At 41.1% G+C, this 15869-nt stretch overlaps 2 protein-coding genes across 2 annotated transcripts; one reads left to right on the forward strand and one right to left on the reverse strand.

Moving 5' to 3' along the window:
• The first annotated feature begins 2471 nt into the window (after positions 1 to 2471).
• On the forward strand, positions 2472 to 11147 carry oit3 (oncoprotein induced transcript 3). The gene is made up of 9 exons (XM_028604198.1): positions 2472 to 2553; positions 5253 to 5627; positions 5763 to 5873; positions 7857 to 7979; positions 8103 to 8225; positions 8520 to 8680; positions 8869 to 9281; positions 10178 to 10277; positions 10435 to 11147. Exons 1-9 carry the CDS (start codon positions 2472 to 2474, stop codon positions 10591 to 10593), a joined length of 1647 nt encoding a protein of 548 aa, XP_028459999.1. The 3' UTR covers positions 10594 to 11147.
• Positions 11148 to 11836: 689 nt separating this feature from the next.
• pla2g12b (phospholipase A2, group XIIB) lies at positions 11837 to 13747 on the reverse strand. The gene is made up of 3 exons (XM_028604149.1): positions 13718 to 13747; positions 12831 to 12996; positions 11837 to 11955 (listed from the first exon to the last, which is right to left on the reverse strand). The coding sequence occupies exons 1-3, from the start codon at positions 13745 to 13747 to the stop codon at positions 11837 to 11839; spliced, it is 315 nt and encodes a 104-aa protein (XP_028459950.1).
• Between the last annotated feature and the right edge of the window lie 2122 nt (positions 13748 to 15869).

Genomic DNA, 15869 nt, shown 5'->3' on the forward strand with positions numbered 1-15869 from the left:
CAGAATAAATAACATACATCCATCAACATACTATACAATGACTTTTTTGACATACTATACTATGACTATTTTTGACAGACTATACTGTGACTTATTTTTTTTCAACAAAAACCACACACAGCAAAAACACACAGTAAGGCCAAGTTAGACGGGCACACATTGTTGCTTTCAGCAAATGTTACTCAAACCGAGGTAAATAGTGCATTTTGGAGGGACTACTTTCAGCAGTGGATTAACAAACATTTGGAGCTCTAGTGAGTGTTTACAGCAGTAGGTTAGTGTATGTGGATTTTTAGAATGGAAGAGGTCTTCCAGTGTAACTGTGGCACATAGAGGAGTTACATACAGATGTAGTCTTTCCCATTTTTTGTTGTGAAAAGAATATACTCAGGTGCCTCAAAGTCATCTATAAAACTATTAAAAAATATTTTGCAGAGCTTTCTTTCACTGAGAATTTTGTTTTCTAACTTAAGAAAAGACGCAGGGTCCCCATAAATCACAGCAAAATACCGTAGATGGGGCCTTAGGAGAGGAAGTAAAATTTGTCTTGCCAAAAGAGTGGTAAAGGCTAATATGTCTCAGTGAAAAATTAAATAAGAAACAGATCCCAACTATTGCCATTTAAAAAAAAGAAAGAATAGGAGGCAGCTGGTGAAGCGCCAATCAAGTCAGGCACACCTGACTCTGCTTGAGTAGTCAGCTACACTGAGATAGAGGGAAAGGTTAAGCAGAGGGCTTTTACCTCAGGATATCACTTCAAATGCCATCTCTGTAGTGACCTATAGTGAACCAAACAGGTCTGGCAAACAGGTGGCTTAAAATGCCTGTAAAAACAGTAAAACCAATCAATCAAAAGTCAATTTAAAAAGTCAGCCTTAACACATACCTTCCAGAACAACCTGTTTCCTAGCCACACTGGACCATAATACATGACGAGGTTCTGAGTGCTCCCTATATACAGTATAACCTCTTATAACCAGGTGTGTGCTTGTTAATGGAAAGGCAGAGGGTGGAGCTTCCCTGAGGGTGAGGAGCTAGATGGTGGCATTACTAGACCACAAGCCTACCTATCACTACCTATATCAGGTTACAAGTGGAAGCGTGACAGCTCTCAGATTTGTGTCGAGATTTTGAAAAATGAACTCTGTGTAACACCTTGAATTGTATAAGTTCCAGCCTGGTACAAGGTGTGCTTGATCGTATGAACAACTTTATCCCACCACTGATCTGTCAAATCCACCCACAGTTTCTGTTCCCAAGCAATTCTAGTAAGATTTGGCAACAGAATGAATGTCAAAAGCCATGAATTACTCATATATCTTGGATATGAGTGATTTATGGTGGTGTTTTAGGGTTAGAAGGTCATCGTATGGCTGGTTACAGTAGTGGGGAGGGAAGGATAGCATGGAAAAAGAGAGGAGGCACAGTGTCTAACTTGAAAGTAACGAAACAAGCAGGATGCAGGCAAATTAAAATCTGAGGATACTGAAAAGCTACAAACAGGGCCATCTCTGTAGAGGTCTCTAAAAAGTGTAACACCTCAACACAGTAGCATCAATGAGTGATGGGAGAAATAGGAGATTCTTCACTAGAGGCATCAGGGTGGAGGTTGACATAAACTTAAAAATGAATGACGTCTGAATTAAAATTTTAAGGGGAGACAGCATCACAGGGCTGTTTGTAAATCTGGAAGGATTAATTGGTAAGGAGGAGGGGAGTAGAGCCAAGGGAAGATGAGGAACATGATTGATGATTGAACCTCCAACCTACACTTAACGACCCTGGTGATTGAAGCCAGTAAGTCAATTTGAGTGTCTGTGCTGACCAATAGTAAAACAGAAAATTAGGTAGGGTAGGTCCGCAGCTGAATTTAAATGTTTGCCATAATGATTTCCTCAGCCTGGCTGCTTTCCCACCCTATAAAAACCTGGTAATGATTTGGTCTATAGATTTGAAGAAATGTTTGGGCAAAAACAAAATATTCAAACAATAGGGAAATCTAGGCAGGACATTCAGTGTTACCGCATTCATTCTAATTGATGAGGTTTTAACAGTTTTTCGACACTACTGGCACAGAGGAATAAGATATACGTATCAGGTGTTGGCCACAAAGGGAGTACAGGTGTTAGTAGGATCAATTCATTGTTGTTTTTTGTCTTTTCATGGGATGTTTAGAAATTAGGAGAATTAATAGAATATCATCAGCTACATCCTTTTTTACTTTTCTTTTTAACATTAAATTAAATAATTTGTTTGCCCATTTTCAGCCTTTACTTTGATAGGACAGCTGAAGACATGAAGGGGGAGAGAGGGGTGGAGGGGGGGAATGACATGCAGCAAAGGGCCGCAGGTTAGAGTTTAACCTGGGCCTGCTGCGTTGAGGAGTAAACCCTCTATATGTGGGTGCACGCTTTACCAACTGAGCTATCCAGACACCCAGCTTCATCCTTATTTATAAAAAAATATTTACAATGAAGAACAATGGGGTTGGACACTGTTTACTCTGGGTCTTCATCTTCATCTGTGCAAATAAGAGGCTGGAGTCTGACTCAGGTCAGGCTTGGCTCCACGTTTCCTTAATAGCCATATTAAGTTATTCAAGCCCCAACTGGAAGATTTAACGCCACCATTAGCATACACCTGCATGATTCAGCTATGTCCTCTGCCCCTTCTGTGCTGCTGGAGCTGAAACACAGTTGGTTAGTCGTATGTCTCCAAAACTGGTCGTTTCTGCTGTCAGTGGGCCGTGGATTGATCCCTCTGCTTTTGTTGGAGCAGCAGGTAGCAACAAGATGGACTGTCCATTAGTGGATGGAGGGTAAAAAACGTGTGTGGTGACATCATTTATGGTCACAAAATGAGTCCCATCTTACACACATATTTCTTCATAGATTCCAGGAACTAAGATGTCAGTCAATTTTTCTAACCATAGTTCAGATGTGTTTTCATGTTTATTGGGAAAGGAACTGTTACTGAATGTGAGATAATACTCATATAAGACTCATATAAGGCAGCATGGTGGCCCAATGGTTAGCACTGTGGCCTCACAGCAAGAAGGTTCTGTGTTCGAATCCAGGTCGTTCCGGGGCCTTTCTGTGTGGAGCTTGCATGTTCTCCCCATGTTTGCGTGGGTTTCCTCCAGGTGCTCCGGTTTCCCCCACCGTCAAAAACATGTACTAGGTTCTCCAGTCAGTGCCCTTGATCTAGGCTCAGATCTGGAGTTGGTCCTCGGGCGCTGTCATTGGCTGCCCACTGCTCCCTTGAGGGATGGGTTAAATGCAGAGAATGAATGTACGTATGTGACAAATAAAGTACCTTTACATCACAGCTGCACGTTGCACAACCTTGCCCAATAGGTTTATCTACATCCTATCATTACTAGGGAAACAGTTGTTAATTTTTACTCCCCAACTTGCACATTAAGTTTTTCTATATCTATTGAAACAGTTGTACATTTTATTTCCAAATTGTATATATTTTAAATATTGCTCTTGTAGTATTCAATTATTGTTTAATGTATATTGTTTCCTATTATTTAATGTATACTCTGTATGTGTTCTGTGTGTCTGATATTTTGCTGCTGCAACACCGTTATTTCCCATTTCTTTGGGATCAATAAAAATCTATCTATCTATCTATCTACTTTAAACCTCTGGTCAACCTTGGCCTCCATTAGATGTCACACGGAAAGCACTTTTGATTAAAGGTACGGGAAAGCGTAAACATGGATACTTTATATAGATCAATCCAACTAAATTGAGTTTGGTTACATGGCTGGTTACTGCTCCAGTAAAGCTGTCATGTTTCTTGACTCCTGGCCTGTCGCTGAAGTTGCTTTACTGCCGGTTTGATCAGCCTCCAGCTGTTTCTTCATCCCTGCTGATTCTTAGTGATTAACTCTAACTCTTGCCCACTTTGCCTCATCTATTGTTCTTTCCTTTTGTTTTATGCCTACCTCTTAATTACACTGTTGAGAGGGCATGAAGGGAGGGAGAGACTATTGATTGTTTTTGCTGCACTTTGTTTGCTCTGCTCATTCAGGTGTTCTCCTGATTCAGCAAATCTGGCTGTAGTGAAAAGAGTCACCGCTGACAAGACTGGATAAAGAGTTCTTTGTGGTTGGCTTTTAGTTCAATTAGAATTGACTATGTGTTACAGTTTATCTTGACGGTTCAAAGGTCTGCTTAATGGTAACACGTTTGCTCAAGTGACCTGTATAGGTTAAATGTGCAAAACATGAGATATAGTGCTTGGATTTGGACTGGGCAGAAATGTGAACCTTTCTAAATGGTCACGTCACCAGAATAACAAAACATATTTTCTCTATCTATCCATGCAGGTAGTTTTGGTTTCTGAGATTTTTTTCTTTTTTTCGGTACTTACTACTGAAAAGTATTGGCAATGAGGACCCTGTTTTGAAATAGTTTTAGCGCGCATTTTATGCCTTTCTTAGAGAACTGACTTTAGAGGAAATGAAGGGGAGCGATATGGTGAAGGACTTACAACAAAGGTCCCTGACTGAATTCAAACCGGGGGTGTTGTGGTTCATGGTTGACACCTTAAATCCTTAGAGTGTCCCTGTTTTGAATGTTTTTTTAAAGGTAAGTTTTCAATGCTGTGAGCACCAGAAACATTATTTATTTATTTATTTCAAAATAAAAAATACATAGATAATTTGGGTGAACTGGTCCTTTAACAGTGATGGTGGCAGTATTTAGAACCTTTAGTTAGGTAAAAGTAGCAATACCGCAGTATACAATGATCCTCTGTATAGTAAGTATTGCATTCAAAATTTTACTTAAGTGAAAGTAGGCAACATAAGTATTATTAGCTAAATATGCTTACAGTATCCAAAGTAGAAGTAGCTACAGTACTATACAGTATAGAGCATATATACTGTATATGTGTATATTATTAATGATGCATCATTGTCACAATAATGTGTAAGCCGCTAATTTTAACAACTCTGTTGGGTAATTTAACTCATATTTTGTAAACCTATATTATGTTTTTATGGACAGTCCTGAACTGAAAAATAACCAGTGATTAGAGCTTTGAAATATATGTACAGTAGCAAAGTAAAATTACCGAATATATAGCTCTTACATCTAGTGGACTAGAAATATAAAGTAGCTCAAAATGAACATACTTGAAAAGACTCTATACATTGCTCAACCAACTTCTCTGGCTCATTCTCCTTAAAAACACATTTACATAATGTTCTTTTTTTTTGTTCATCTTTACCACCTCAGCCCTGGACCCATGCTCTGCCTACATCAGCCTGAATGAACCCTGGAGGAACACAGACTACCACGTCAACCAGTCATCCGGCGTGCCCCTGTGTGACAGCCACGTGTCTGGAGAATGGTACCGCTTCACTGGTATGGCAGGGGATGCCATGCCCACCTTCTGCATCTCTGAGAATCACTGTGGCACCCATGCTCCCATCTGGCTCAACGGCAGCCACCCTCAACCCCACGAGGGTATCGTCACCCTGCCTGTCTGTGCCAGCTTCAATGACAACTGCTGCCAGTGGAACGCCAGTGCCGATGTAAAGGCCTGTACTGGAGGATACTTTGTCTATCGCCTGCCCAAACCCTCAGTCTGCTTCCATGTTTACTGTGGCCGTGAGTGAACATGTCCGATATGTATATACAAATATTTTTTTATCCAATAAATGACTTACTTTTAATTTTACTGGCTATTGTTCTGTGTGTGTGTGTGTGTGTGTGTGTGTGTGTGTGTGTGTGTGTGTTGCACAGATTTCTATGATATCTGTGATGAGGTGGACTGTGCAGGTCCCAGATGTCCCCAGTCTGACTGTCGCTGTGCACCTGGAACTGCCCTGGGACCAGACAGACAAACATGCCTGGGTGAGACAGACGGAGAGGGAGGAAGAGAGGGGACAGAAAGGTTGTGTAACAGACATGGAAGACTGATGGAAATGGTTTCTGAATATTAATAACAAGCAAAATCAATCAGACTGGCTTTGCAGTATGTTTACATAATTGTTTTAACCATTTTTTTTCCTAACGCTTTCAAATGTTGATCTGTTACTTTTAGCTAACTGTTTCCACAATTTATTCATTTATCTTGTTTTTTTTTTCAACTATCTATCCATACTTTTCGCTATTCATTTCAACATTTATCTATTACTTTTAGCTAGCTGTTTTAACGTCTCTGCTCACTTGCTAACTGGTTATCACACACTCTTAATTACAACATTGCTTAGATGTTATAGCTGACTCAATATGTGGATATACTTGTTTAAATCAAAAAGTAAATTCTGTTTTATCAAATAAGCTACTCTAATCTTTCCACATACTCCCTGAGGTTCACGGCTCTGTGACGGTTGTTCCAGCCATTTTATCTAGTCTCTATGACCTGAGTAACTGTAGGATGTGTTTACATATCCCAATTCCATACCAATAGAGTTATTTCTAGTTTCTAACGATACAGTACATCATAAAATAGAAAAGATGAGTGCAAAGCCTGATGAAGGGAGCAGCGATAGAGACAGAAAATATTGAAATATTGTCTTTTGTACACTGTTATCTTGAATTAGTTGACTTTACTAGAAATTTGGGTGGAAACCCATTGCCTTAACCCATCTAAGTTTTTACAAAAGGTGAAACTTAACTGGTCAAGTTGTATTAACACAGAGCAGTAAGTTGTAAGGAGTTTTATGTTGTCTAAATTATGCATGTTTGGTTAAATAAGCAAAGAAACCTAGCATATACAAAGATTTAGGGTAGTTATCAATACTAAAGAATGAATTTTTTTGAGATATTTGTTTTCCTTTATGACAGTCCAATTTGTAGAACAACATATTCCAAACAAATTCATGAAAAAATGCATAAATATGCATTCAGCTTTGTTATACCCTATTTGAATGTTCTATGTGGGAAGTTTCTTTGAGATTACAGAATTACTAAATTAGTTTCCAACTGGAAAAGCAACTGAATACTGCCACTGCCCAGAAGCCATCAGTCCCCACCCGGGTCTCAGTCATGGTGCAACAATGAATGTAGATAAACATTGACACTAATTCAACCGTACAAAACTAAAACCCAGATAACATAAATGCACACCCAGAACATTAACAGAACATTATTAAAACACACTTTAACTAGGACAGAAACCGTTCAGAACATATATTTTTTTTCCCCATGAGCCTTTGCATCGCTTCAGCGCAGAACAGTTCAAATGACCCCGCACCTCCCATCCTTGGTTCTGCTTAATGTGATGTGTGCCCTGCATACTTAAGCTGATTATTACAAACAACTAATGTGATGTAGTAATGAATATGGTTTTTAACAAAACATGAAAGAATAAGTAGTGACTGACCACTACAAAGTTTAATTAGCCTACAAATCTGGGTTTACAGTTTGCTGACTCCAGGTGTGTGTGTGTGTGTGTGTGTGTGTGTGTGTGTGTGTGTGTGTGTGTGTGTGTGTGTGTGTGTGTGTGTGTGTGTGTGGGGTACACCGGATGTTGCACAGTGATGGGTGACAGGCATGCAGTGGGAAACTAGCCAGCCTGAAAAGTCCAATTATCTCATTATTCACCCATCAACAAAATCTGCCTTTCTTTGTCTCATTTCACCATCCTTGCTCACTCTCTTTCCTCACTCCTTTGCACTCTCACTTTAGTCCCTCCTTTTATTTCACCCATCATTATTTCTTTACCAGTCCTCTCAGTATTATCAATGCAGTTTTAAAGTCCTTCAAAGTCGATTCATCATCCTCCTCTTGGAACACTAAGTGAACTCCACCCATCTGGTACTCAGTCGATTGAAAAAAGGACTCATCTGATAATTATACCTGACCCAGCTGTGGTGTGTGTCCTATGATCAGATGTAAATGAATGTGAGAAGGGCAACGGCGGCTGTGCAGAGGTGTGTGTGAACACCAAAGGCTCCAGACGCTGTGAGTGTGGGCCGGGCCGTGTGCTGGACGAGGACGGAAGCAACTGCAGAGGTACGCCTGTGTTGTGATCTGCATGCTGTATGACACATCAGACAGTGTTGTACCGAGATAGTTAAACCAGGGAACCACGCGGTGTGCTTCATCTTTTTCATGTCTCTTTGTCACCTCATGCAGAGATAGCAGGCTGTCATGTTAACAATGGAGGCTGCAGCCATGGCTGCTCCGCGCTGCTGGACTCCTATCAATGCCACTGTCCCAGAGGGCTGGAGCTGGGAGAGGATAAACGCATATGTCAGGGTGTGTATCAGTGTTTGTGTATGAGAAAGCTAGATATCGGAATAGTCCAAGGTGTCATCCTCTATTCACATATTCTTTCCAAAACCCAAATATATTTAGGGTTGTATCCATCATTTATGTTCATTATCAATTAAGAAATGTTGATTACTTTCTTAATAATCTATCTCTCTTTATGTACTTAGCCAATAAATAGACTGTGTGGTTTGTTTTCTTCTCTTTGCCTTTTTTTTCACGATTTGTGCCATTTTATGGGACCATAATAATATGTCATGTCTTTGTCTCCCTTTCCTGCAGTGCCAGTCCAGTGTGATTCCAGCTCTATTATTGTGTCAGTTCCTAAGGACCTTGTAGGAGGACTGGAGCTCTCTCTGTCCAACTCGTCTTGTCGAGGTGTTTCCAATGGCACACACATCAACCTCAGCTTCAGCCTCAAGACCTGCGGCACAGTGGTAGAGGTCAGAGGCATTGAGTTCAAAGTTTTTAGACGGAATGTGCTAAGGATTTAGTCTCTGCAGTTAGGGCTAGGAGACATCTTTGATTACAACAATATATTAAAGAGTAGTGCCTTAAAAGTGGGTTGTGTGAGGTTGTCACCGATTGATAAAGCTATTAAAACGCTGTAAACTGAATGTCGACCCCCTAGGTGACAGATGATAAGATTGTGGGAACCAACCTGGTGACAGGCCTCCCTAGGAGCAGCCCAGGCAGCAGCAGGGACCTGATAGTCCGCACCAGCAAGTTAGTGCTTCCAGTTACCTGTGAGTTCCCCAGGGAGTACCAAGTGTCGGACGGATACCAGGCAAGTCAGCGCAGCTCAGCCCTCGAACTGGCAGGCCACAGTGAGGGAGTCTTCCCCTTCTATCTGGAGCTCTTTAAGAGCGCAGAGTTCTCAGAGCCGTACCGCACCCCGCCCCAGCTCAGCCTCCACGACTCCCTGTTCTTCGGGGTGGAGCCAAAGGAAAGGGTGGAGGGCCTCTCTGCACTGGTGGAGAGCTGCTTCGCCACACCAGGACCTAAAGCTGACCAGGCCCTCAAGTATTACCTCATCAAAGACGGGTGAATAGTGTGGATGGTTTTATCAGTTCTAATGCCACATCTTGAGCTGCGTGACATAGCACACTTATTACAAGTGCCTTATGAACCAGAAAATAGCACTGCTGGAAGAGTATATAAATGAATAGGTTTGTTTTGCTACCTTATAATTCTAAAAGATATAATAAAGGATTCAAAATCACTTTTATATCTGCATATGTCTTCCTAACCCTGACACCTGATAGCTTTATATTAAGTAAACTGTGACTGGCTAAAAAGAAAAAAAAACCTGTATTTAAAGATACTATACACTATATTAACAGGAAAGCCAAAGAAAAAGTGATAGTAATAAAGTGGTATAGTAATGACCATTTTTTGTAATTTGGGTGAACTGACCCTTTAAAGTGTCTTGCTCATGACCACAATGAAAACTGCAGAACTCTGTATTTTTAATATTGTCTCACTACTACGAGAGATGTAATAAATGTCAACAGAATCAGACCCAGCTGCTGTGTTTCCAAAAAGCCTTAGCATCAGCTGCTTCATGGTTATATGACAGGAAATCTCTACTCCTTCAAGGAAATGTCAAATGAAAAATACCACTGGCCTCGTACTCTGATTTATGTGGAAAGAAAACAAGACAACAACAAACAACACAGAACAGCCTTACTATCTGGGGAACACTTTCTTTTGGCAAACCATTTCTCCACCAAAATCTCTACCTCTACTCTACGAACACAGAGCAGGGCAGCGATCTATTTTCTTGATTTTCCTATTAAAAACGCAAGAGTGTTTGATGGCCTTTGGGCAGCTAACCTTGATGAAGTGGCTTGTTAGAAACATATCTGGATCACTGAATACTTTGTAAGGATATCAAACACATGTATGACTCTATTGTCCCTCTTTGGCTTCTAATTCAGGTGTATCTCTGATGAAACAGTGACACAGTACTCATCAAAGGACCAGCTCTCTAAGCACTACCAGGTCCCTGTCTTCAAGTTCATTGGCAAGGATAACCGAGTGAGTAAAGAAAGAGCATGCTGGGAGCCAGCTGGCAATTGTGTGTGGACTTATTTCTGTGTAGCACTATATTGCAAGGACTCAAGTAGCCAGTGTCCTTACACTGTGGGGGTGGCTCTATCTGTACTCAAAACAAGCTCGTCTCCTCTGATTACAGCAAGTGTTCATCCACTGCCAGGTGTTAGTATGCGGGGTAGGAGACTCCCACTGTGCCCAGCGTTGTCAAAGACGTGTCCGCCGAGAGGTTCGGTCCGGTGAACCTCAGGAGCAGCACACATTGAGTGGAGGCCCCATCTTCATCCTGCCTGAGCCATGATGCTAACATAGAGCCATTAACTCAAACGTGCAGAAAAACACCATGAGAGCCAACAGCAGCAGCAAAATTACATTTGCAGAGTAACATTGAGATTAAAGGATACTTGCCATTTCAGTTTATTTAGATATTAAAAATTCCTCTTATACACATATACATGATGTATAGTATATACACTCTTTTTTTATTCTTATGTAAGTTCCTGTGTCAGTCACAGTGCTGTAGATCACTTAAATTCTGCTTAATACATCCACGTTTGTGCGTGTCATTGCCACTTTGCCCGGCAGCACAATTTACTGGCAGTAAAGTGAATGACATTTCTATTAGAAATCATTCTGAGGGGCCACAGTTCATTTGTAACAACTAAAGCATGAATGATGTTTTTCTAGGTCAAACTTTCTGGCATTTCTCAGGCTTGATTACAGCTTAAAGATTTTGTGGATTTATAGAAGTGGTTTATCCTTCACACTATCACTGACTTGACAGATACATGTGGAACACCCATAGATGTAATTCTGACTCGTTTGCTCAGTTGGCTGGGGGATCATGTCATACATCCCAGTGTGTTAGAGAAGAGTTAATAGTGTGCCCTGCCTGAAAATGATTCATGCGCTTCTTCACTGACAATTAATCTACAATTAATCAGTTAAACTGCAATTAGTCATTTATTCATTCATTACAAATAACTGGCAAATAACTTACATCAAGCATTAACATAGTACAGTAGCTGTAATAGGCATTACATTTACATGACACTGACTTAAGGTTTGAGCAGACTATTTTGATAAATAGCAGAACACAACAAACCATGTGCAGCGTAGGAATTGAATTATGTCTTTCTATCTAGAGGAAATTAATCCAACAATATCCTTCCCATCAGGCAATTTGTCTGGAGTTATCATAGTAATTTATGGTAATGGAGTCATAGAGGCCTAAAAATGGCCTAAAATGAAATGGAGTATGGAGAGTAAAACATGCATAGGGCAGTTAATTAGGAACTTGAAAGTCATATTCAGATACATAATATGTGTTAGTACTGCCTATGAATAATACCTAAGAAACTATTCATCTGCATTGCCCATTTATGTCTTTTTTTAAACTCCCAAGCTGTGAATCTTGAGAGGGCTCTTGTGAAGTATCTCTTTGACAAAAAGCCTATAAATATACAGTATAATCTTTGGAAATACCTATGGCTCTGTTATTTGTCTATGAAAGCATGCAGGAGTTTGTCCATAGTCTTTCTGTGTCACAGTTCATCCCTCTCCTCTCCCTCACAGACACACGCTGCCCTCTGGCTGTTCATGTAAGGCCTGCAACCAAGAGTCCCCACTGTGCTGTGGAGAGCGTCCGCCATCGAATCACAGGCTAAGAAGAAAAGACATAGAAATAGAAATAGAGAGAGGAGGGAGGCAGAGATTAGTATGATTTTTTGATCACTCACAATTAGGGCTGGGCAATATGTCAATAATATATCGATATCGTAAAATGACACTAAATATCGTCTTAGATTTCAGATTTCGTAATATCAGTATATGGTAAGTGTTGTCTTTTCCTGGTTTTAAAGGCTGCATTACAGTAAAGGGATGTCATTGTCTGAACTCACCAGGCTGTTCTAGCTGTTAACTATTAATTGACTTTAACCACTTATCATCATTATATGCACATTATTGATGATGATCTATCTAAAATCTAATTGTGAAAATATTTTGTAAAAGCACCAATTGTCAACCCTACAATTTCGTCGCAATATTAACATTGAGGTATTTGGTCAATAATATCGTGATATCTGATTTTCTCCATATTGCCCAGCCCTACTCACAATGTATGTGAGATGTTAATAATAATAAATAATAATAATAATTTATACTTTATTAATCCCGCAAGGCAAATTAAAATGTTTTCACTCTGTTGTTAGAATACACATTACACACAGGCCTGAAATACACACGCATGCTCAGTACCTATACATGCACTAATGGAGAGATGTCAGAGTGAGGGGGCTGCAGCTGTCAATGGACAGGTGCCCAGAGCAGTTGGGGGTTCGGTGCCTTGCTCAAGAGCAGCTTGGCAGTGCCCAGGAGGTGAACTGGTACCTCTCCAGCTACCAGTCCACCACCATACTTTGGTCCCGTATGGGGACTTGAACCAGCGACCCTCCGGTTCCCAACCCAACTGCCTACATACCCTGGTGGTTTTCATTCATACACACCTTTATATGTAAATATCTGCAAATATCTCACCTTGTACCTTCGACACAAAGCCCAGACTCTTCTTAAGGTCGGAGCAAATGCCATGCAGACACAAGCGAAACTCTGAGTCACAGTCGTACTTGCTTGTGCCACAAGTGTCATAGCACATGTCAAGCTGGTTACAGCACTCAGTCATAGCAGGGATCCCCAGGTCAAGCTGTCAAAAGAAAGAACTGTATTGTCAGTGCAGTTTACCAAGAACCTAGCATTTTAAGCCATTATGGTTGTGGTAAGCTCCATTATTATGTGCTTAATGATGTAGTTCTGGGCTGTTGGTGCTATGTGGGCCACCTACAGCGGCATTCACCTGGAATCCCACCAGAGAGGAGCTGCAGCCGTTGGGCTCTGGGAGCTGGTAGCCGGGACGAGGTTGAGGAGATTTACCTAGGAAAACAGAGACGTTCCACTTAATTCTCAAACTAAAGTGAAGGCCCATTAACACACTGATGTCATAATGTACTCCTTGGGTCTACAGGATATCTCTGTTCTTGGGTTTGTGTTGTTTCACAGATAAGATGTAACTTCTGTTTGAGAACACATGTATTGATTGTGTAACTGTACATCTACCTCCTGGACTGATAACCAGAATGTTTTCAGGTTTCATTATCAGCAGCCTGAGGGTAGATAAACTGACACCAGAGACATCAATTTGACACTCAAAGTGTGCTAATAAAACACATGTATAACAGAAGGAGGAATATGGGGTGTGGACAAAATATAACTAGCATTTGAAAATCTACAGTGAACCAGGTGCACTGAAAATGTTTTGGCTCTTTTGAAAACAGCAACAACTCGCCCCTCCGGGCCACTAAAATACTTGTGGTTCTCAGTAACCTAACAGTAAAAAAAAAAAGTAAATTCAAGAGATTAGCTCTTACCATATCTGCAGCGGTACTGACACACACCATTGTGTCCCCCAACCAGCTCCACCAGGGAGTCAAAGTATCCGTGCACATTCTGGAAACTATTTCTAATTGAGTTGATGCTCCAGCTGTTGTCGTCTTTATGAGCCAATGGCTCGTTCAGGGACTGGTGTGTTTCGACTGGTCTAATGTCATTTTCCTCCGCCTCAGAAGAAGGTTGCTCTTGGGTGACAGCTCCACCAGTAAGAGCTTCCACAACAGAGGCGTCTCCAGCAGGCCTATCACTGTCTGTCTCTGGCTCTCCGGCTGTTGCAACATCTGCTACTGGGACATCCACTGCTGGTTTGTCAGCAGTTGGGTTATCCACTGCAAGTATTTTAGCCATTAGATTGTCACCAAAAATGGAATTAGCTGCAGGTTCCTCAACTGCAGGCGAATCATCTACTTGGGTATCTGCAGGATCTCCAGCTTCTTCAGCTGCATCTACAGAGGCAGCTGCTAAAACACCATCAGTAACAGCAGCTGAGTGCGCAGCAGGGACTTCCTCCTCTTCCTTGGCTTGAGTCTGGTAGTGGCCTAAAGTGGCACACATGCCCGTGCACACGCAGAGGAGCAGCAGAACCGCAGTCCGAAGCAGCATGGTGTTGAACTGGTGACAATCCAAGCAGAGGAAGCTCTGCACAAGGTGAAGGTGTTGTTAACAGTGTGAGAAGAGCTTAGACAGTGAGGGACATAAACACACTGTGCTCCTACTGGCTCTGCCAGCCAGAGAGCAGACTTTGACCTATGATTACGTTCAGGCAGACAGCAAGGCACTCTCTCCCACTGGGGGCAAAGGTCACCCCATATCAATCCAAAGAAAGCTTATATAATTTCTTTAATCCGCTCATTTTCTGTGATTCTTGAACACATCAAATGAGTAATTTCATCAGTTTCATCCACAAAAGCTATAATTGGATTTTTATGACTCAAAACGTCACATGGAACTTGAACCCAGAGGAAAAACCCTCTTCGTATTTTGTTTTAAACTCGGCACATCTAATGCTGGTATTTCAGCCTGTGACCTCTATCAAGACATCAAAAGATCTTTACTGTGTTTTGTTAATGGTCACAGACTAAATGACACTTAACACTGAATAAGTACAGAGACAAACAGAAAGTTATTTTATTCATTTGGCATATCTCTGCTGCCCTCTGGTGTTTGAAGAGTCATTTTTTGTCTTCCTATTTAAAGGTCCCATGGCATGCTGCTTTTTGGATGCTTTTATATAGACCTTAGTGGTCCCCTAATACTGTATCTGAAGTCTCTTTCCCGAAATTCAGCCTTGGTGCAGAATTACAGCCACTAGAGCCAGTCCCACAATGAGCTTTCCTTAGTATGTGCCATTTTCTGTGTCTGTAGCTATTGAGGAGCTCGTTTGCAAGCCATGATGTCTCTCTCTCATGGATGGGCCAAATTCTCTGGGTGGACAAAGCAGGGAAAGGGGAGGTAACCTTGCTCCTTATGACCTCATAAGGAGAAGATTCCAGATGGGCCCATCTGAGCTTTCATTTTCTTAAAGGTAGAGCAGGATACCCAGGGCTCGGTTTACACCTATCGCCATTTATAGCCACAGGGGGACCATAGGCAGGCTGGGAGAACTCACATTAATGTTAAAAAAAACTCATAAAGTGACATTTTCATTCCATGGGACCTTTAATGTCCCTGTCCAACAACAGAGGTCTCTTTTAAGGATACAAGTTGTAAAGTATGTTAGTATTTTATGCTACTTTATACTTCTATTTAACCACATTTCAGAGGCAAAACTGTACTTTTACTCCACTACATTCATTTGACAGATATAATACTGGTCAGGGACATCACTAGGATTGAAAGACAGGGGGTGCTTAGCCCTCGGGTATTTGTAACTTGCGTTTGCAAAATCTTTGCACTCACATCTTTTGTTACTGTATTAGAGTTATACTTATGTCAACAACCAGTCAAGAAACAAAGATGTCAACAAGTAAATAGTGACAGACATATCTTCTTCCATTTCTACTCTGTTCAACAAAAGTTACTGTAATGTAACTTTTAGACACATCAAAGCTGCATGGGGGAATTTGCTTAGGTCAGACTCCTGATGAGTTCTTCTGTAGGCAATCACTTAAATGCTATCTGTCTGCTCAT

Source organism: Perca flavescens, chromosome 17 (genome assembly GCF_004354835.1).
Source record: "Perca flavescens isolate YP-PL-M2 chromosome 17, PFLA_1.0, whole genome shotgun sequence".
Taxonomy (NCBI): domain Eukaryota; kingdom Metazoa; phylum Chordata; class Actinopteri; order Perciformes; family Percidae; genus Perca; species Perca flavescens.